At 38.3% G+C, this 23059-nt stretch overlaps 1 protein-coding gene across 4 annotated transcripts in view; it reads left to right on the top strand.

Moving 5' to 3' along the window:
* The window catches only part of inpp5a.1 (inositol polyphosphate-5-phosphatase A), a 276218-nt gene that overhangs the window by 154402 nt on the left and 98757 nt on the right, over positions 1 to 23059 (top strand). For all 4 annotated transcript variants that reach the window (XM_031905069.1, XM_031905070.1, XM_031905071.1 and 1 more), the window contains 2 exon segments: positions 5403 to 5466; positions 9030 to 9133. In XM_031905069.1, coding sequence (XP_031760929.1) covers positions 5403 to 5466; positions 9030 to 9133 — 168 coding nt within the window.

Genomic DNA, 23059 nt, shown 5'->3' with positions numbered 1-23059 from the left:
TATACAGTATAGTGTGACATTTATATTCTATATATACAGTATATTGTGCCATTTATATTCTATATATACAGTATAGTGTGCCATTTATATTCTATATATACAGTAGAGTGTGCCATTTATATTCTATATATACAGTATAGTGTGCCATTTATATTCTATATATACAGTATAGTGTGCCATTTATATTCTATATATACAGTATATTGTGACATTTATATTCTGTATATACAATATATTGTGACATTTATATTCTGTATATACAGTATAGTGTGCCATTTATATTCTATATATACAGTATATTGTGCCATTTATATTCTATATATACAGTATATTGTCACATTTATATTCTATATATACAGTATAGTGTGACATTTATATTCTATATATACAGTATAGTGTGCCATTTATATTCTATATATACAGTATAGTGTGCCATTTATATTCTATATATACAGTATAGTGTGACATTTATATTCTATATATACAGTATAGTGTGACATTTCTATTCTATATATACAGTATAGTGTGCCATTTATATTCTATATATACAGTATAGTGTGCTATTTATATTCTATATATACAGTATAGTGTGCCATTTATATTCTATATATACAGTATAGTGTGCCATTTATATTCTATTTATACAGTATAGTGTGCCATTTATATTTTATATATACAGTATAGTGTGCCATTTATATTCTATATATACAGTATAGTGTGCCATTTATATTCTATATATACAGTATATTGTGACATTTATATTCTGTATATACAGTATAGTGTGCCATTTATATTCTATATATACAGGATAGTGTGCCATTTATATTCTATTTATACAGTATAGTGTGCCATTTATATTTTATATATACAGTATAGTGTGCCATTTATATTCTATATATACAGTATAGTGTGCCATTTATATTCTATTTATACAGTATAGTGTGCCATTTATATTTTATATATACAGTATAGTGTGCCATTTATATTCTATATATACAGTATAGTGTGCCATTTATATTCTATATATACAGTATAGTGTGCCATTTATATTCTATATATACAGTATAGTGTGCCATTTATATTTTATATATACAGTATAGTGTGCCATTTATATTTTATATATACAGTATAGTGTGCCATTTATATTCTATTTATACAGTATAGTGTGCCATTTATATTTTATATATACAGTATAGTGTGCCATTTATATTTTATATATACAGTATAGTGTGCCATTTATATTCTATATATACAGTATAGTGTGCCATTTATATTCTATATATACAGTATATTGTGACATTTATATTCTGTATATACAGTACCGTATATTGAGGCATTTATAATTATAAATACAGTAAATTGAGTTTTTCCAATTCACATTTGTGAATGTGATTACTACTGATAGCAGTATGTCTGTCTGTCCCTTGTTATTGTGTGTGCTGCTGGCTGCATCTAAATAGGATATATAGCATAATATAGTACAGGTATTAAACCCGTTATCCAGAATGCTCGGGACCTGGGGTTTTCCGGATATGGGATCTTTCCATAATTTAGATCTTTCGATATAGTTTAATTAAAAATCATTTAAACATTAATTGAAACCCAATAGGACTGTTTGCCTCTAATTAGGATTAATTATATCTTAGTTGGGATCAAGTACAAGGTACTGTTATATTGTTACAGAGAAAAATGAAATAAAGGAAACAATTTTTAAAAGTTAGAATTATTTGCTTATAATGGGGTCTATGGGAGATGACTTTCCCATAATTCAGAACTTCCTGGATAATGGGTTTCCGGATAATGGATCCCATACCTGTACAAGTAAATGCCTGTATTGTATCTCTAAGGCTTAATAGACATCACAGCAAAGTTCAAGGCCTATCTCAACCCTTTATGGAAAAAGCATCTTCACCCAACTCCATGCTCCACTGAGCATGCTCAGTAGCCAACAGCCAAAGCAAATTCTTAAGGGAGGGGGCCAAGTAAGTTAGAGGAAGAGAAAGAATCCTGTGTGATTAAGGGGATGCTGCCGACTTAATATAAGTCTTTTACAACTCAGAGCGGCAGGTATTTAAAGATTTCAGTGAGGCTGTTCACTGATTTTTTTGGGGGGGTCTACATGTTCTTTAATAAGTGAGCCCCACTCGGGTCGTTGACCCCACTGAAGAAATAAGTTTACATATCCTTTTACTTTAAAAAGCTTCAGTGGAAAAAATCCAAAAGCCAGTGCCAATGAGATCTATTTGAGAAAACGTCTGTGTGTTTTGTTCGGCCGTTATCTACCGATGTAAATACACCATTTCTGCAAAATTCGTTGCCGATACATGTTCCCCACGTAAGCCTTGACATGTAATAGACTTGCATCTCTTCTAATGGGAGATTAATATGCGTTCTTGACAGTTTGCCTTGTCAAATATTTTTTCCATGGTTTTTAAGACAACGGGCAAGCAATCAATAACGTCAAACGTGACAAAAATATTGTTGACATAGACTTGGGTTAAAGGGATTGGTAGGAGATAAGTACTTCCTGCCAGGCCTGAACGGAGCTGATTAATATTCCAAATATGGCCCGTACATTAACAAATGCATTTGCTGAACTGTATCGATAGCGCAGGTTAAACATTTCAAAAGTTTGGTTGAACTTTAACTTTCAATATTCATTTGAGCTAATTATGGATTTTATGACTACATGAATGACTGTTGTGGTGTCATTATGGGCAATCGCTTTGACATATATTTATTTTAATATTCAGAATATGATATTAGCGTGATCTCCACGCCTGAGGTAATGCGTTCGCTGTTTGCTCGACACAGAAGCAAATTTGCCCAGGTTGTCTGAGCAGCCCTCGGTGGAAATTTTGCTATTTTCAAGCATATTGTCAATATGCCTTGTTTAAAAAAAAAAAAAAAGACTCGGAAAAATGTTTCGACGGTTTCTGTGTATTGTCTTTACTCTCATAGGCAGACTTGAGTCTCTGTGCAAAAAATAAGCAGAAATTGATTCTTTGTATAGACCTGTTTGCCAGAGTAAATGTTGCCTCCATGCAAAAAGGTCTTCTGTTTCAACTATTGGAAATTGTCTGCTGGGCTATTTGTATGGGGGCCGCACTTGTAGCCCCGAGGCACCTGGCCTAAAATGTTGACACTGGTGGTGCTCAACTGACCCCTGAATTGTATTTTCTCTATTTTCAGACTGAAGTGGCCTGCATCTTCCAGGGTTGCCACCTTTGTTTGCTATTAATACCAGCCTTTAGGTTGGGGACGGGCAGGAAAATCACTTGGGGGTGGGGAAATGGGCAAGCTAGGCAAGGTTGGGGGTGGTTGGGGGTGGGGAAACTGGTAGGTGGGCAGGGCAGAGCAGAGGCTGGCTTCTATATAAGAGGAGGTGATCTGCTGCGACAAGAGTTAGGGAAGGGAGGGATTATGGGTAGGGTTGCCATGCTTACTGGTACATATATTGCCAATAATTTTGTAATGCCACCTTGGCCGGTCAAATACTGACTGGGTGGCATTAGCTTCTTATACAGTAGAACGGTGTGAATTCCAGGAAAAAATTCTGGGAAAATGTAAAGTGAATATAAGGAACCACAGGTCGTGGAAAAAATGTTCGGGACCTGGGGGTTTCCAGATAAGGGGTCTTTCTTTCATTTGCATCACCCTGCTTTAAATTTACAAAAATTAATTTTAACATTAAATAAACCCAGTAGGATTGTTTTGTCTCCAATAAGGATTCATTATATTTTAATTGGGACCAAGTACAAAGTACCGTATATTATTACAGAGGAAAAAGAAAATCATTTTTAAAAATGTTAATTATTTTATAACATAGAGACATGGGAAATGGGTCTCTGTAAAATGGAACTGGATAATGGGTTTCCAGATAACGGATCCCACCCTTGTATAATTATGCTTATAACACAGATTAGTACTAATCACTACTTATAAAGATGTATTTTACAGGTTATTTGCGGTTCCTGTGTTTTAGAAAGTAATATTTCTACTGAATACATCCATAAACACATATCTGACTTTTCCATGGTTCCTCTGTATTTAAATGGGCACAAATATCCTATAATGCCAGTATATTATCCTCTCATGTTCTGTAAGAGTTGGAATTGTTGAGTTGTAGTAACCATTCCCTTTCATTGCATTGTGTGAATCCTCCTTTGCTGCTTTCTGGATCTAGTTGTGTGGCGCGGCTCAAGGAAAATGGCATGGGGCGAGAACAAAAGTGAGGCTGCGCGCTTGGGTCACAGGGATGCGTACTCATCAGTTAAATGCGTGACAGTGTTTTCTCTTGGATGAACTAATATGTCAAGGAGATGGGCAGGACCTCATGTTTATGCTTTTGACAAATCAGCAAATGTTTAATCTGTAGATGTGCAGCTTGTGATAAATAATGCAGCGATCACTGAGCCAAATCTACGTGCTGCCAGCGGGACATCTGTCACTCCTTTGCTATGGAGTACAGCGCAAAGCCTTTACTGCTAAAGGGTTCTGTTCAGAAACATCCAAGATTTAGTGGAAAATTCATTCAAAAAAAGTTTTTTGTTTTTTTTATCTTTAAAGTTTAACTGTCCCTTGGGAATCTAACCAGTCACATGATGCTGCAGCCTCTACACTGCTTCTTGGTTCTTAATCAGGTTCATAATCAAATTATTGAGTCAATTACAAAACCCTCCTTTGGATATGACCCATATTGGGCCGTGTTATCGCGCACTGTCCAAGCACTTACACATAGACGCAAGTCATAGTGTTTGATATCAATGTTGAGGTATTTACATGCAGCGATATGACTTGGGGCGTGGAGTATTTGTTATTATTGCGCTATAAAGCCTACAGGCAGGGCCGGAGCAAAGTCCTTTTTGGGGCTAGTAACCTTTGTCCAGATCTTGAGTATTTTCTTTCTTCCTTTATAAGTATTATTATGAGTACTGATTTAGGAAATGTCTCCCTGTTGTATCTAATCAGTGCACTCTGTTTAATATCGTTTTAGCATGTGGTAAATATGAACTTTATATAGGTACATGATAGATTATATCTCTGAATAACAATTCCAACTGAATTTATCGCTTCAAGTATCAATTTGTGACCTTTTTAACTCAACATATTTACGATTACATTTACTGAATACACTATAAAGCTTTGTTTCCCTTTTCCCGTTTTTGCTGCTTTCCAAATGCCTGGGGCTGTCAGACAAGGCTTGCTCAAGAATACTCACTTTAATTCAAATTTTTTTGCGCTAAAACTCCCAATATTCGAATTATGGTTCAAAAACAGAGGTTTCTATTTAAGTACACTAAACATTTGTAAAACTAACTGTATGTTTAGTAATGAAAAAGCAGGTCTTCTTGTAAATGTTATTGATTGTTTCCTTTTTTTTTTTTTTTTTATTCCTTCAGGCACTGGGAAGCTTTTACTTTCTTCATGAGTCTCTAAAGAACGTTTATCAGTATGACTTCAAAGGTAAACTGCCAGAAACTGTTTGCTTAAATGTATGAAATATATCAAATTAAATGTGAATTTAAAAACATAAACTATGTTTCAAGTGTTGAAAGGATGAGAGCAAAGTTTTAGGAAGGATTTTTGTTCTGTGTATTTGTACCTGTAGGTTATTCCTATTAAAATCAAGGCATGTGGCACTCGTGTGCATTATGAAGCTGGTACTTTTATTGGCTCCAAGAACTACACAAATTTAAGAGTGTTACAAGCTAGGTCTTCTGTTTAGATAGATTTTCTGCTCCAGTCAGGCCTAGTGGTACAGAATATCCCAAGGTTAACAGATAGATCTTCTGCTCCAGTCAGGCCTAGTGGTACAGAATATCCCAAGGTTAACAGATAGATCTTCTGCTCCAGTCAGGCCTAGTGGTACAGAATATCCCAAGGTTAACAGATAGATCTTCTGCTCCAGTCAGGCCTAGTGGTACAGAATATCCCAAGGTTAACAGATAGATCTTCTGCTCCAGTCAGGCCTAGTGGTACAGAATATCCCAAGGTTAACAGATAGATCTTCTGCTCCAGTCAGGCCTAGTGGTACAGAATATCCCAAGGTTAACAGATAGATCTTCTGCTCCAGTCAGGCCTAGTGGTACAGAATATCCCAAGGTTAACAGATAGATCTTCTGCTCCAGTCAGGCCTAGTGGTACAGAATATCCCAAGGTTAACAGATAGATCTTCTGCTCCAGTCAGGCCTAGTGGTACAGAATATCCCAAGGTTAACAGATAGATCTTCTGCTCCAGTCAGGCCTAGTGGTACAGAATATCCCAAGGTTAACAGATAGATCTTCTGCTCCAGTCAGGCCTAGTGGTACAGAATATCCCAAGTTTAACAGATAGATCTTCTGCTCCAGTCAGGCCTAGTGGTACAGAATATCCCAAGGTTAACAGATAGATCTTCTGCTCCAGTCAGGCCTAGTGGTACAGAATATCCCAAGGTTAACAGATAGATCTTCTACTCCAGTTAGGCCTAGTGGTACAGAACAAACTAAGGTTAGTTAATTGCTAGAACTTCTGTTTGCATCAGGCCTTTTGATACAGAACAGCCTAAAGGGTGGCCATATACATTATGATCTGCTACGTTGGCCAGGCCAAACTATCAATGCAGCGGGCATAGGCGCTGTCATTCCAAAGACTGCATCAACTAGCCGATGCAGTCCCTGATCTGAGGGAAAATCAAAACTGCCAATCGAGAATCGAAGATGTCAGTCAGGTAGGTCTGTTGGGGGTACCCAAACATAGGCAGATAAGCTGTTGAATCAAATCAGTTTAAAGAACTCGAATGGGCAGCTGAAATCTGCCTGTGTGTGGCCTCCTTAAGGGTAATTGCCATATCCTCTGTTTGAGTCAGGCCTAGTGGCTTACCTAGAAGGTACTAAAAGCAAAGCAAAGTTTTTTTAAGGCCTCTGAAAAGATATGTGACTTTGAATTATGTTCATTGTATAAATACAAATATTTATTTTTCTGTCACCTACTGTATTAACGTCTAACATTCCCTCAAGACATTTGCAACCCTTACTGAGTTGCAATCCAATGAAATGAACTAATTGGATCATTTCATACAGTTTCATTAACTTTTTTTTCCCTCTGTATCAGCAGAAAGCCCAATTATCTCTATTCTTGTAATTGGGGGTATAGGGGTCTCACTGCTGTAAAACATTTGAGTGACGTTCCTTCAGGTGTTGCAATGGAAGGAGCTACCACATCCATCTCTTTTAGATCTGCTGCATGTGTTTTCCATCATGCGAAATGCCGATAGGAAAAATTAGCTACAGTATTAAATATCCATTACCGTTTTATTGTATTTCTGGGCAAAAACATTCTACAATTTCACCGTGAAACGATGTAGGATTTTAATGAGAGGTCGCCCTGCGCTCTAATTCTGTCTTGCAATTTTAAATACTCTTAATAGGCTCTCAGAATAAAATGTTAATGTCCCCAATCAAGAGGACTGTGAATTAAATCTATGATGTATGGGGCACCTTTTATACGCCTTATAAAGCAAATTGAGACAGCTATAAATTTTCTCTAATTAAAGCAATGTATCTTAATATGTTGCTAGCCCACACTGTGTGTTAGGTAGGAGTTTTGTTCCATTGCTGGCAGTGTCACTTCTTTACTCCTTGGGAAGGTCATTAAAAGCTCTGATATTGAGAGGCATATTTACTTTACTGCAATGTAGCACTTTGTTGACTTTATCCTGACTTGAGTGGTGCTGCCTAACTTAATGTTACTCGATAAATATTGACCTAATACAGAGTTTTGAGGGTGCATAATATTGACATAAGTACTATGTTTATGAAGAGCTTAGTTCCTTTGTAACTGCCACACACAGATTGTGACACTTGCAAACATCCCAACATACATGCCTTTCAGTGCTACTGACTCTCTATTCAATGGTGGGTTAGTGCCAACTTTACTCACTGGGGACTCTATACCAAAATAAAGACAATCACTTAATCTCCATGTACTCACCAATCCACCCTGCACCAACCTAGCAACTGAAATGTAGATTAGTTGGCCAGGAGTAGCTAGAAGGGTGGAAATATGGCTTATAGAAATATTAGTAATTATTTTCTTTGTGCTGTGTTTCCCCTACCTATTGTGGTGTTAAGGCAACCTGTTTTCCTCTGTAGTCAAACCTTACCTCCCTTTTTCAATGCTGTAACCCAAAACAGTTTAAGACTGCCTTAATTGTTACCTCTCATAGCCCCCCCAATATCATTTGGGGAGATAATAATGCTAACAATTAGGATTGTTACCCCAACAGTTATATTTTTATTCATTCTTTTTATGCTTAAAAGCATTATTTGTAACACCAAAAATAATAACAGGGTGAGACCAGGCTTTATTTAGGGAATATCTAAATATTTTTAAATGGGAGGCAGAAATCTTTATTTTAATCTTTATATAGACATATCTTTATTTTAATAGCTTTTTAAAAAAAATTATACTATATTTTTGGTACATGTTTGATATAATTAAATTAAAAATATATAATAGATATAAGCTGTTAAATGACTATTAGTTAATCAGTAGTTTTTTTTTTATTTACCATAGTTGCCTTATTTAATCAAACCTGGTTTGAACACCTGCTATTGCTACACAGAGTTACTGCTCGGTGCCATAAATCAATCATCCTAAAGCTCAGGACTGATTCGATAGTTATTTATATGACAACTTATGTGAATCCTCAGAGATGTATTAAGCAATGAATGCTAGGTTTGCGCCTGTTAGGGTTGTACTCTTTCTGCCAAATTGTCACACCTATCTGAAAATCTAGCTACATGTGCCAGCTAGCAGCAGCTGGAGAATGCTGGGAATTGTAGCAACTAGAAGGCATCAGTTGCAGGTCTCTGCTCTAGATTAACAGCATGTGGTTTAGAACCATTAAAGTTATTAACACAATAAAGGTATATATAAGGGTATATATATGGGTTTTAAAAAACCCAGTTGTTGGAGACGAGTGTAACTCTGCAGTGGATATGACCTGTACCATGTAACATTTTTTTCTAATATGTGCTTCTTCTAGCAAAAAAGTACAGAAAGGTTACTGGCAAAGAGATCTACTCTGACACACTAGAAAGTACTCCGATGCTAGAAAAGGAGAAATTTCCCCAAGAGTTTTTCCCGGAGGTAAGTTTCAAACATTCATTGCTCATTTGAAGGGGAAACGTTATTGCAGGTGAAAAATTATTATAAGACTCACTGTGCCTGGATATGATTTGCTGTAATTTCCTAATATCAAATATTATGTTTACTAAAATGTACTCCTGTAGTCAGAAAAACCCGTAGTCAGAAAAACCCAGAAATTAGGGATTTAGTTTTCTAAAATTTGTTTTTTAAATATGTATTTTTTTTTAAATAAATAAATATATATATATATATATATATATATATATATATATAAATTGTGAATGTACCTGATTTCCCACACTTTCCTCGCTGTCTTTGTGCTTTCTGTTCTTTGACGGGTGATCATTAAACCATGATGGATTGGCGAGGAAAGTTGAATGTGTGTAATTCCTCATATGACGAACTCTGTGTCTATAAGATGGCTTGGAAAAGTAGATTTACTTTTTTACTTTTTGTACTTATATACAGTACATTACACTGATGGAACCTGTTATCCAAGAAGCTTAGAACCTGTGGTTTTTCAGATAAAGAGGTTTTGAAGTGGTGGGCAGATCTGACCCTTGTGATCACATAGCTTGGCTGTGTAGTATCGTTGGCCATGCATTGTATTCTGGGCCCCATGAGAATCTTAGCTGTGAAGGGAGTAACTCAGGAAGTGATGACTTTAGTCACATACTTGGGAGGAATGGCTGCCAATTTGGTCAAGAGACAACCAATCTCTGTCTATTTGTGGGCAATTCTGTGTGTTGTGGGAAGTCTCTCAAGTGTAGCCTTGGCAATAACTTCTCAAAGTAAAAAGACAGCAACATCCAGCGTAACTTTAAACTAAAATCAATCTGTTTTATTCACAACGTATATAACAGCCCCAACTCTCCTCAGGAATTTTACAAAATCTCCCTACCTCAGCAATTGCTTCACACTCTACTTCCTGCTTCCTTGGCAGAGAGCTCCCCTCCCACAGCCGGTGATGTCAATCACAGCCCCTGTACCAACTACTTCAGCCTGATTGCACACCGCCTCTGTTCTTCTCCTCGTATGCTGAGTCTCATAGGGCATTCTGGGAAATATGTACCTTCCCTTTAGAGTTTTCCAGACACAGTGTTCCAGTGTGTCACAGTTTACATTCTAAGAGGTTGAATCGCCTATGTCTGACCATGCGTAGGCCATTCTTTAGTGTATGTCCCAGATAAAAACAGGTGGAGGGTCTACAACAAAGTACCCAAATGTATGTGGGCATTCCAATGCAATCTACTTTCTTTTTTTTTTTTTCTTGCATGCAATAATACTTAGAAAAAGTATATATATATATTTTACAGTGACAGCTGTTTAATAATATATAGTAGGGCCCCGATTTTAAATATACAGGGATTTAACATCTTTCCAGGATTGACACTGTTGGTTTTTGTTTTTGTTTCTGTTTTTTTTTTTTTTTTTCCAGTCCCATGCAATCAAGTAGCTTTTTTTTCCCCCAGTTTTTACATTTTCCAGAATTTATGCCATTTTTATGCTATCACCTGGAAAATGTAAATTCAGGGTTCGTTTTATCTGGAAACTTATCTGGAAACCCATCATCCAGAAAGTTATGAATTACAGAAATAGACCCCATTATAAGCAAATTATTCTAATTTTTAAAAATGATTTCCTTTTTCTCTGTAATAATAAAACAGTACCCGTACTTGATCCCAACTAAGATATAATTACCCCTTATTGGGGGCAGAACAGCCCTATTGGGTTTATTTAATGGTTAAATGATTCCCTTTTCTCTGTAATAATAAAACAGTACCTGTACTTGATCCCAACTAAGATATAATTACCCCTTATTGGGGCAGAACAGCCCTATTGGGTTTATTTAATGGTTAAATGATTCCCTTTTCTCTGTAATAATAAAACAGAACCTTGTACTTGATCCCAAGATATAATTAATCCATATTGGAGGCAAAACAATCCTACTGGGTTTATTCAACACTTAAATGATTTATAGCAGACTAGTTATGAAGATCCAAATTATGTAAAGATCCCTTATGCGGAAAACCCCAGGTCCCGTACATTCTCGATAACAGGTCTCATACCTGTGTGTGCGTGTATGTATGTATATATATATATATATATATATACTTTAATTACCAAATATTATGCTTTTGCAGTTCAGTAGAAATGGGTAAATAAATTCATATAGGGCTGGGATTGAGCCTCTTTGCAGCCATTCAGTTAGCCTCATCCAGATACAGAGAAATCACTGCTCAGCCATGTAAAATAGTATCTGCGATTTCTGCAGATTTATGTAAAGTTCATCATTACGCAGATATTTAGCTTTAAAAATATGGCTTGTATTGCTGACATTTATTTCCTGCTGTGTCACTAAATAAAGTTAAATGATTTGGGCAAAACATTTCCCAAATTGCTTTGCACTGGGCAGAACATCTCCGCTGCTCAGTATGGCTAACAGTGCCCTTTGTGTGCACTAAATGTCTGATTTTTGCCAGTTTTGTAGACAGTTTGCTCTAGCAAAGCCTCCAGGGGGAAAGCAAGAGAACAAGCTATTCTGGCTCTTCCTTCTCATGAGGAAATTCTCCAAATAAGGAGATTTCTCAAACTTATAATGGTGCAGATTTCTAGCAGCCACTTGGAGTTTTTATGTGCACAGTGTATATTCTTCAGGGGCAAACTCTGTTTTTTTTTTAAGTGAATTATTAGGTAGACTGTTGTATAGCTTGTTGCTCTTTTGGCAGTATAGGTCAGTGGTTATCAGACTGCTTCAGTTAAAGCCCCTTTTAGCTCATAACAACATCACAGAGGAAAACACTAGTAAATCATTCAGTCATAGTTCCTTATAACAGCAAATATCTTTTGGCGTGTGTATTTAAAGTTTAAACACATTTCTGGAGGTTTTGGGGTCTTGTTTTATGTGTTATTACAGTTTTTTTATAAAAAAAAAAAAGCTGATATTGCCCTTTAATCTGCAAGTCTCAGATCCCCAAAGAGACCAGTTTAGCTTATTAGTTACAATTGGATCTTAGGCCCATGTCAGACACCGAAAATACCACCATACGCCTCCTACCTGTAGCTGCACCAGAATGAATGGAACACACTCCAGTGCAGGCACATGTAGCCGATATCCGCATAAAAATGCAAGAGAATGCAAAGTCTTGCGTTTTTATGCGTATTTCGGCTACATGTGCCTGCATCCAAGCATATTCCATTCATTCGGGTGCAGGCACGGTTAGGAGGCGTGTGGTGGTATTTTTGGCAAGCGTTTTTCAGTTTGACGAAAATATATGCCATACGCCTGATCTGACATTAGCCTAAGTGCATGTGTGGCTTTTTACCTTTCTGGGCTCTGCCAAAAGCCCACTTATTTAATTAAGGCTAATGCCAGACGAGTCATAGGGCGGATATTTTGGGCAAGCAGAAAAGTGCTTGCTGAAAATTCCGCCCTACGCCTCCTACATGTGCCTGCACCCGAATGAATGAGATACGCTCGGGTGCAGGCACATGTAGCCAAGTCTTTGCGTTTTTATGCGTATATCGGCTACATGTGCCTGCACCCGAATGAATGAGATACGCTCGGGTGCAGGCACATGTAGCCAAGTCTTTGCATTATCTTGCGTTTTTATGCGTATATCGGCTACATGTGCCTGCACCCGAGCGTATCTCATTCATTCGGGTGCAGGTACATATAGGGCGGAATTTTCAGCAAGCGCTTTTCCACTTACCCAAAATATCCTTCCTACGCCTCGTGTGGCATTAGCCTAAAGTGAGAAACATTGTTTCTAAGTGCAGGTGATGCTCGTTAAGATTTCTGGGCTCTCTGTAAAAAACTACTTTTGAATTAAATTTGTATCTTTTTTAGCATTCAGTGCAGGAGATCAAAGGGAAATGAGGGACTTTTCAGTAAGAATCCGGGACTGCGGGTTGAGCTGTCAAAAGAGGGACTGTCTCACGAGTTTGGGACAGTTGGGAGCAGGGCCGGATTTCTATCCCGTGCACCCCGAGGCCGCCCCTGTGGGTGTACCCCGTGCGCATGCGCGAACGCGCCCCCCCCCCCAGTGCGCATGCGCAACGCGCCATCTCCCCATTGCGCATGCGCGAACGCTCCTTTTAACTCCCATACGGAGCAGTGGGGAGAGGTCCCGACTGCTCCGTATGGGAGCAAAATTTAAAAATGTTCTTGCGGCCTCTCCACAAATCCAGGCCTGGTTGGGAGCTATGCTTTCCAATTTAAAATTGTGACGAGTTGCACTGACAGTGATGGTGTGGCTAAACCCTCACAATCTCCACTAAAACCAATATTAATTCAACAAGGTGTATGTGTAGTAGTACTGTGTGGCTCAAAATGGATAACACCTTAAAATCTCAAGTCACTGTGGGATAGACTGCCTGCCCAGCTGTCCCAGGGTGTGACTCTGAATCACTCTTTTAGGTCCAGCCTATGTATGCTTATAATAATTCTATAAGTCAAACTCGGTAATTCCATTAGGATTTCTGATCGGATATGTATGAGCAAGAGATGGACATGTCTCTGTTTAATGACTTCCTGTAATAATAATGAAACATGCTGTTCACTTCCAAAAGAGTTTAATTGCTTAGCCCCATATGTAACAGCAGGCACTAAGTTTGCCAGTAGCAGTAATCAACAATAACCAATAAAATTTTTGCTTTTAAGAAGGTATTTAGTAAATCCTACCTGCTGGTTGGTTGCAATGGGTTACTGCTCCTGTGCAAACATAACTGCCTTTTATTGCATATAGCTTATACAGGATTTATCCTTTTTTGCCCCCACCTGCCCTAGGGGGCAGTGGAGGGGAGGCCTGGAATGGGGCAGGGTTTAGTTCTCCTTTAAGGTTAACACCTGCATTTGAAAAGACCTAAGACCAATCCAAAACTTCCTCAGATACAGTATCAGTGGGCAGAAGTGGGAGCACAGTTGCGGCATGACCAGGGGAGTGGTCGAGGCGTAATGGGCCCTGGCCAAATTATTTCTGAAAAAAGTGCCCTTCGGGCTAACAAATGAGTTTATCAGTATAGTATTAATAAACTACTATAGTGGCTATTTAGACATTGTCTAATGAGTAGTATTAGAGAATGATTTCAGGGCAGATTATTAATTATAACACACAAAACAATAACAATAGGACACATTCTCCAGAATGTTCTACCTGTTATTTGGTAGCACATTTTAATTGCTAAAACTTTGAAACTGCTTTGGGATAACATACATGTACCTGTCCCATAACTGTATTGGCAACCTGCTCCCTTTTGTGCTTCAGTATTGATATCCATTACACGTTTCCTTAATGGATGTAGAGCCTAAGCGTTCGCTGATGTGCTGCCTTTGCTCATGGAGACGATCTTACACCATAATTGAGATTAAAAAGCTTCCATTATGTCACTTTGTAAAAACATTCAGAATTGCCCGGTTATGGTAATCGTTTAATGAGCAATTAATGCACCGCTTTTTGTTTGTGTCAACAAATTCATAAATACCAAGAGATTTCTAATGAATGGAAAATGAAAGCCTGGCCATCTTTATGGGTCGGAAAGTGATTTCTGCTTCCTTTTTATTGCAGCCGTTTAAGGATTATCTAAAAGTAATTACAGTGATTGAATTATAATGTTATTCAAAATAATTACGGCCCGCTGCATATAAAGGGAACAAAACTTTCTCTGTTAATTTATGAAGCTTCTTGGCAAGAGCAGCGGCTGAGAATGTGCCGTAGGGAGCAGCACTTGGGATAATGTTAGCCCATTTAAAAGAGCAGATTTGTGTCGTCTTTCAGGGCTGAAGCTTTATTTATTTATTTCCCCCACCACCACCACCACCACAGTGAGAAATTGGTTGTTATCATAGATCACAGATACAGCTCAGAGCTCTTATGAAAGATGAATTCATTTAACTAATGCTTTAAAGCAAGGCTTTCATGGGGAAGGCTGTGTGATGATAACCTTACGGCAATCTCTCTTTTCTCAATGGTGATTTATGCGGTCTTTTAGTAGATGAAACTGCCTGTGTTCACAATCCATCTGCTGCCTAAAAGAATCATTTTATTAAGAAATCTTGAAAGCAATTTTGTAGTGCAAGGCAGAAGATCCAGAAGTGCCTTTGATATCAGGGATGATGTACAAAGCATGGGGGGGGGGGGGGATTCACAGTTAATACTGCATAATACCCTTTAGCCATTGCTAAAATACTATTCCCATCAGCCTCGACCAGCCAGCAGAAGTATTAAAGGAAAAGGAAAGCTTATTTCAGTGGAATAGTGAATTGTTTAAGTTTTTTCTCCAGGCTGGTGTCTAAAATCTGTGACTGCATTTTACTGTCTTTTCCCAGGTGTCCCTAGTGCAGATTTACAGCGCAGAAAGTGTTTTGGAACCTCCCAGTAAAATGGGCTTTCCTGGTTCTGTATACTGCAACTTGTCCATACTGGCTAGAAACAGGGATATGTCAAATACATCATTTTTGGATACCTGATCCCACCACAAAAGACTTGGACGATTACCAAACCATACTGAAATTGTAGTTTTGTGTGTTAATCTTTGAACAAAATCAACAACATTTTATCATCTGTCAAGTAAAAGAAAAAAAATTATCACCACCTAAGATCAAGGGTGAAGACACATGGAGCTACTAGTAGCAGCTACTTGTGGTGGCTACTAAAATAGACAGTGCTGATCTGTTACTGATAACTGTCTCTACATGTGTTTTAGCAGAGGCAATTCTCACTATTGTCTATGGCAAGGTATTTTCTGGAGTTTAGTAGCCATAAAAAGTAGCTACAACTAGTAGCTCAGTGTGTCTCCAACCTAAGGGCGAAGACACACAGGGCGAACTTTTTATTAATGCAGTCGCAGCAACTTCCCGCCCATATAAATTGATTGCGTTGCTGAGACAAATCACGTGTGCAGATTAGTCGCCATGACTTTTCGAAAAGTCACGGCAACTAATCACCCCGTGTGTCTTCGCCCTAAAGCTGCCCATACATTTAATGATTACAAATGGACAGATATGTGATCCATAATCTTGAAACTCATTGTCAAGAAGGCTCTGTTTATCTGCCTGTCTCTTTCCAATAATTAAAAGAAGAGTTTTATAAAATAAGGACAGTAAAGTTGTACAGGTATAGGTATAGGTATACAAGCCACTGTTTTGTTAGCAGAAAGACATTATGCAGGGGTATGAGCTGTGCGCTGGAAATTTAACTATCTACCTGGCAAGGACCAAACATGGTGTATCTTCACTTTCCCTGTTAAGCTCAACAAATAACTATAGATTAAACAAATCGTTAAAAAGTGTGTTCAGCACAAGCCCTATTCATAGCACTCCTGTTACAAGGTGGAATACTGCCCCCTTAAATGATTTAAGAGTTTAAAAGTGGGTTGGAAGCCTTTCAAAGAAATAAAGGGCATATAAAATTCTGATTTATTAATCAAACAGGATTTATGCCTATCTTAACCTACCTGCCTATGTTAGCATGTTTCATTCTAGAAAGGTAAGAACAGAGAAGTATGTGCTTTTAAATAAAAGCTATGTAAATAAACTGATTTATGGGTTTATTTAATTAAATAAGACACGTTTATTTTTATAGTTCCATAACCCACAGCAAGCAGTTGCACATTTGCTCTTTTATTTTGTGCCATAGAAGCTAAATGTTGGTTGGGTGCTATAAGTTACTGCCATGGGGGCAAACTTTGCACATGTTGCTACAGAACCCTCTGTGTGGATGGTTGGTTGGTAGTTATTTTGGTACAAACAGAATTCTTCCTGTATCCAGTTTTATAGGTAATTGTACACTCCTTTGGCTTAAAAGAAGAAATATCATATTCTTTATATAAAAGCAGATCTGTAATCAGAACCCACAATGTGGCACTTGGGACGCCCAGTGATATTTATATCGCTGATTTATCAGTAAATAGACTGCCCCATAGCATTTAATCCTACTTGTTGGACAAAATCTATTTCCAGTCTTGCTTTTAGAGGCTTAAGGCACTACAGGGGCCATGTATCAATTGCCACAAAAATGAATTTACGCTCACATCAACTTTTTATTATTTTTTTATTTCCACCCACAGAAGGTAATGAAGTTTTGGCACAGGTATATTGGTTGTATACAGGTAGTACATTTTAATGGAAGGCAGACAGGATTAAGCCTTTTAGATTTCCTTTTAATTTGTGGTTGTGCGGCTGAACATTTATTCCATATTTTTTAGCTGTATAATCTCCTTCAGGTACTCTCTCACACTTTATATTAACTGCACCCCAAGGTATTCAAATGCTGCAGGCTGTAGCAATAGAAAATAAAGGGCAGTATTTTACTACGCAATGAATGCTTCATTGAAGGAATTCTGTTTTACTGCATTCTCTTTTATTTTTTTTAATTCAAATTGCGTTTAAAATGATATATTCAGCATGGCTGGTATTTACCTTTTGCTGAAATAGAGAATAAGATACAAGGAAAAAATCTCACTGTGAGCACATTTGGCATGTATACAAGGAGTGGGAGCTGCAGCAAAATCTGACTTGGTCAAGACATTCACCATAAATATATGGTTATAAATAGATGTAACTATGTGTAAGTTGGTCAGGGCCGACATCAGTGATTATGGTGTTCACTACTACTGAGTTCATAAGGCCCACTCCCCAGACACCCCGCAATTTGAAGCGTGAATGCATACGTACGCTGCGTCATTGGTCGATCGCTGATGGAAAAAGTCTGGCTACCCCTGTCCTATACCAACCACTTAGCAGTTATCATTTACTGGTCACCTGTTTAAAACGACAATGGTTGCTTTGGTAACAGCACCTGGGCAAACTTAGTGCCTTTTATTAAATATGGGGTTTAACGCGGACTACCTCATTTCCTACTTAATTATATCTTTTTTGTTCTGATCCTTCAGACTCTGTCCCACAATTAGCCCTTTAACCTTATCTCGCCACCTGTCAACATCATAGCTCCACCCCTTTACACCATTGCCCCACCTTCCAACATTATTGACACGCCCATCTACCTCATTAGCCCACCCTCCTCACAAAAAGGCCAGTATTTCTTTTTACAAAAGGTGGCAGTCCTAAGTGCTGACAAAGAATTAGCAGTGTTCCAGTGCCCAGAGCTGTCAACCTTTCACTGGTGGCGTTCAGGGGGGACAGTGATGCAGAATTTTTTCCCGACACCTGGAAGTGACATACTGGCAAAGTTAAAGGCAAAAAATTTTATCCGCAGAATTTTGCGCTCAGAATTCGCCACAGGGCTTTGGGAGATTTTGGAAGAATTGGGAGAATGCTGCCGGGGGACAGGAGACCGGGGGAGAGCCACCAAACTCCTGAACAAATGGGGGGATGAGGGTTGAGTGCCATTGATTTCCAGGTTACATGTAACCCTGTGGAGAATAGCATGTGGAGCCGTCTGCAGCTAGCATCTAAGGGGTTAAACATGAGCAAATTCCTTGTTTTTCTTTCCAGTCGAAAGCAGTTGGGAAAACAAAGCATTTTTTTATAGTCCTATTCCAGTCAATGGAGGAATGCAGAGCTAGCTGGCCTACTATTTATATTATGGCAAGGCAAAAGTCAGATCAACTGTGTATTTGCATTAGCGCCAAGGGGAACAGAATTCTTTACGTGTTTTCATTCATTTAACACTAATGTACATTTAAGAAAGAGGCACAATGAATAAATATTTACTGTCGATGGGAAAAAAAATCATCTTGGAAAGTTCAGCTAGCTGTTTTTCAGAAAAATTAAATGGATTTTAAAGCAAGTGACATTGTGTTTCAGATAAGATTATTTAGTCCTGGCAGCTGTGAGTCAAGGTTCGTGTATCTTTTTACCATTTTCTACTGATAATGTCACATTAGTGCGCTATAATGTGCTGCTAACGTAGCCCAGGATTCTGTTTGTTTTGGAGCTCTATGTGGGGCTTAGGGCACAAATAAGTCATTTAAAAACATATATATTTTTATTAAAGGCTTTTTTTTTTTCTCTGCCCTTAATATATAGTAGTACAGGTATAGGGTCTGTTCTCCGGAATGCATGGGACCTGGGGTTTCCCAGTTTTAATTATTAAATAAACTCAATAGGATTGTTTTGTCCTTAATATGGATTCATACAGCTTAGGTACCATCAAGTACCAGGCACTGTTTTATTGCTACAAAGAAAAAGGAAAATATTCTTAAAATTAGAGTTATTTTATTATAATGGAGTCTATGGGAGATGGCCTTCCTATAATTCGGTGCTTTCTCTATAATGGGTTTCAAGATACGGGTAGGGTAGGAATGGGTAGATAAGGAATAAAAAGTAACTATAACAATACAATTGTAGCTTCACAGAGCAATAGTTTTTGGCTGCCACGATCAGTGAACCCCCATTTAAGAGACAGAAAGAAGCAGAAGAAAAGGGCAAGTATATAAAATAATAAATAAATTATTAAAAAATTATAAAAAAACAAATGCAAAGTTGCTAGGAATAGGACATTCTATAACATACTAAATCACTCATCTTGGTGAAGATTTATATAATGTAAGCCTGCTGTGGCCCATAAAGTCTTATAAAATGGTAAATAAATGGGCAGAAGAAAGTTAAAGGGGGGGTGCAGTCGGATGAGGGCACTCAGTCTAGATGTTTAGGCAGTAGGGGACTCAGTCTAGATGTTTAGGCAGTAGGGGACTCAGTCTAGATGTTTAGGCAGTAGGGGACTCAGTCTAGATGTTTAGGCAGTAGGGGACTCAGTCTAGATGCTTAGGCAGTAGGGGACTCAGTCTAGATGTTTAGGCAGTAGGGGACTCAGTCTAGATGTTTAGGCAGTAGGGGACACAGTCTAGATGTTTAGGCAGTAGGGGACTCTGTCTAGATGTTTAGGCAGTAGGGGACTCGGTCTAGATGTTTAGGCAGTATGGGGACTCAGTCTAGATGTTTAGGCAGTAGGGGACACAGTCTAGATGTTTAGACAGTAGGGAACTCAGTCTAGATGTTTAGGCAGAAGGGGACTCAGTCTAGATGTTTAGGCAGTAGGGAACTCAGCCTAGATGTTTAGGCAGAAGGGGACTCAGTCTAGATGTTTAGGCAGTAGGGGACTCAGTCTAGATGTTTAGACAGTAGGGAAGTCAGTCTAGATGTTTAGGCAGTAGGAGACTCAGTCTAGATGTTTAGGCAGTAGGGAACTCAGTCTAGATGTTTGGGCAGAAGGGGACTCATTCTAGATGTTTGGGCAGAAGGGGACTCAGCCTAGATGTTTAGGCAGAAGGGGACTCAGTCTAGATGTTTAGACAGTAGGGGACTTAGTCTAGATGTTTAGACAGTAGGGGACTTAGTCTAGATGTTTAGACAGTAGGGGACTCAGTCTAGATGTTTAGGCAGAAGGGGACTCAGTCTAGATGTTTAGGCAGAAGGGGGCTCAGTCTAGATGTTTGACAGTAGGGGACTTAGTCTAGATGTTTAGGCAGTAGGGGACTCAGTCTAGATGTTTAGGCAGAAGGGGGCTCAGTCTAGATGTTTAGACAGTAGGGGACTTAGTCTAGATGTTTAGGCAGTAGGGGACTCAGTCTAGATGTTTAGGCAGAAGGGGACTCAGTCTAGATGTTTAATGCCTCTGAACTGTGCATAACTTTTTCAGAGTTCAGTACTGATTGACTTGATGTCCCGTTAGATTTGTGAGTACAAGTGTGACACTGCATTGTAGATTATTTCATGCCCAGTGTAGACTGAAATGAAAAATTGCAAGAAGTACTATCGGGTTCAGCCCAGAAGATCCTTAATACAAAATCTAAATCCAAGCAGGAAAAAAGGGACATTATTCAGCTTAAATGATTATAAATCTCTGCTTGATTGTAAATCTCCATGATTTAGCAGCAATTATATAATGGTAAGTCTGTTGCTGTCTCTCTTATAATAAACTCTTTTAATTTGCTAAAGAGAAGCCTAGAGATAATATATTACTATCAGTATATCCAGGGTGATGCTAGTGTTGAATTAATGCGGCTATTTATGTGCTTTTATTTTCTCTTCTGTATTTGTACAGTATCTTGTTGAAGTGATTCCCTGTTCTAAATCTTCCATTTATTTTCTGTTAAATGGGCAGAATATTACTTTTTTTTCTCAATACTTGCGTTTATGCATGAGTGGGCTGAACCATTCTCCATAGCTATCCCACCATCTGTAACCAATGGAGGTGTTTGTTTGTTTATATGTATGAAGGGCACCCAGCCAAATAACCCACCCTGAATAATATGCCAGCTTGCAAATATACTATTAAGGTATGTCACCCCTTATCTGTAAACCTAATAGACCGCTCCAAATTAGAAGAAGAGGAAGGCCATCTCTCATCAAGTCAATTTTAAGCACGTCATTTTTAAAAATAATTCCCTTTTTGTCTTTATAATAAATCAGTGCCTTGTACATGATCCTTACTAAACCTCATAAATCCATATTGGTAGCAAGACCATGTTTAAGGAGAATGCAAGTCAAAATTTAAAAAGCATACTGCCCAATAGTCCTCCTATTGTTTAGTAAAAACGCCACACTTTTGGCTCACCTAATCAAATATTTACTCAGTCACACTTACTTCACATTTTCTAGAACAGGCAGCCATCTCTAAAAAGGTATTCTCTCTTCCTTTCCCTCCTTGCTTCATACTGCACATATGTTTCATTCCCTCCCCCCCTCCCCCTCTGCCAGATCCGCTTCTGATTGGCTGGTGGGCATGTGTAGCTCAGAACAGGAGACAGGATCAAGTTACACACATGCTCAGAGAATAGGAAGGCTGCCGCTGGCACCTACAGGAAGGGGAGAGATTTCAGTGATGTCACTGTAGGCTTCACACTGCTGTAGGCTGCCAGCACCATATCTCAGAGAAGCAAGCAGGGATCTGGGAATTTAGATATGCAGTAAGTACTTAAAAAGAATGCCTTTAGACTTACTTTTAATTTATATTAACCTTTAATTGTCCTTTAAAGCCCATATCCAATAGATTCCTTTTGTGATAAAATTTTCTTAGTGTCTTGACCCTCCCTTCCTTTAATTTGTTCCAAAATTTGCCACCTAAGCTGCGAAATCTGATGTCCACACTCAAAAAAGTGTTTGGCCAATGTTGTTTCCATTTTCTCTCTTTTCTCTTTCCCAAGTTTTTTACCTGGTTCCTTTTCCTTTCTCTGGGGGTTTATAATTCCGAATCATAGATTTATGTTCATTCAGTCGCACACGCGCTGCACGGCTAGTCTGGCCTACATAGCCTAATCCACAGGGGCATTTAATGTAATACTCCAGATTTTTGCTTTGACCCATAGTATGATTCCCAGCTTCCCAAACTAGAAAGGTGATTACTGATTGCAATTAACAGCTCAGCTGTAATTGGTTTTCCTCATCAGTCCCAATTAAATGGGCTTTACTCAGTCTTTTGCAGTTAAGATTACCACAGTATTTGAGATCCATTGGTCCATGGGATAATCTGTCACTGCTTTTGCCATTAGATCACACGTGGTTGTTCATCAGGTCTTTACTTGGTAGGATCACCCCATCCACCCTAGTTGGTAGGGTTGCCCCCTGTCTAGTAAAACTATGTTGTAAATAAGGAAGAATAATAAGAGGATGACTGGCATTCTTTCCAGATCTGGGGTTGGCGGTCAGCAGCTATCGAGATTTCCCTTTGATCAAATCCAGTTCAATTGATCCTCTCTGGGTAACCATTCATGGCCACTCAACAGCCATTTGATTTGGAGATCCCCAGCTCCTGGTGCTGTAATCATGCTATTTGTGGCCACTCGTATTCATTCACATACAATCCGAGGCCTGGTTGCTAGGGCCAGTGTATCAAACAACCAAAAAGCAACTCAAATGCCAAACTGAGGAAAAATAAAGACTAGCTGCAGATTTAAAACTTCTTTGCCTACATTAAGCCAAAACATATTTTTTTTTTTATAAACGTTACTGTATGATATGTTATT

Source organism: Xenopus tropicalis, chromosome 7 (assembly GCF_000004195.4).
Source record: "Xenopus tropicalis strain Nigerian chromosome 7, UCB_Xtro_10.0, whole genome shotgun sequence".
Classification (NCBI taxonomy): Eukaryota; Metazoa; Chordata; class Amphibia; order Anura; family Pipidae; genus Xenopus; species Xenopus tropicalis.
Note: the sequence above shows the minus strand (reverse complement) of the source record. Positions and strands in the feature narration are given on the sequence as shown.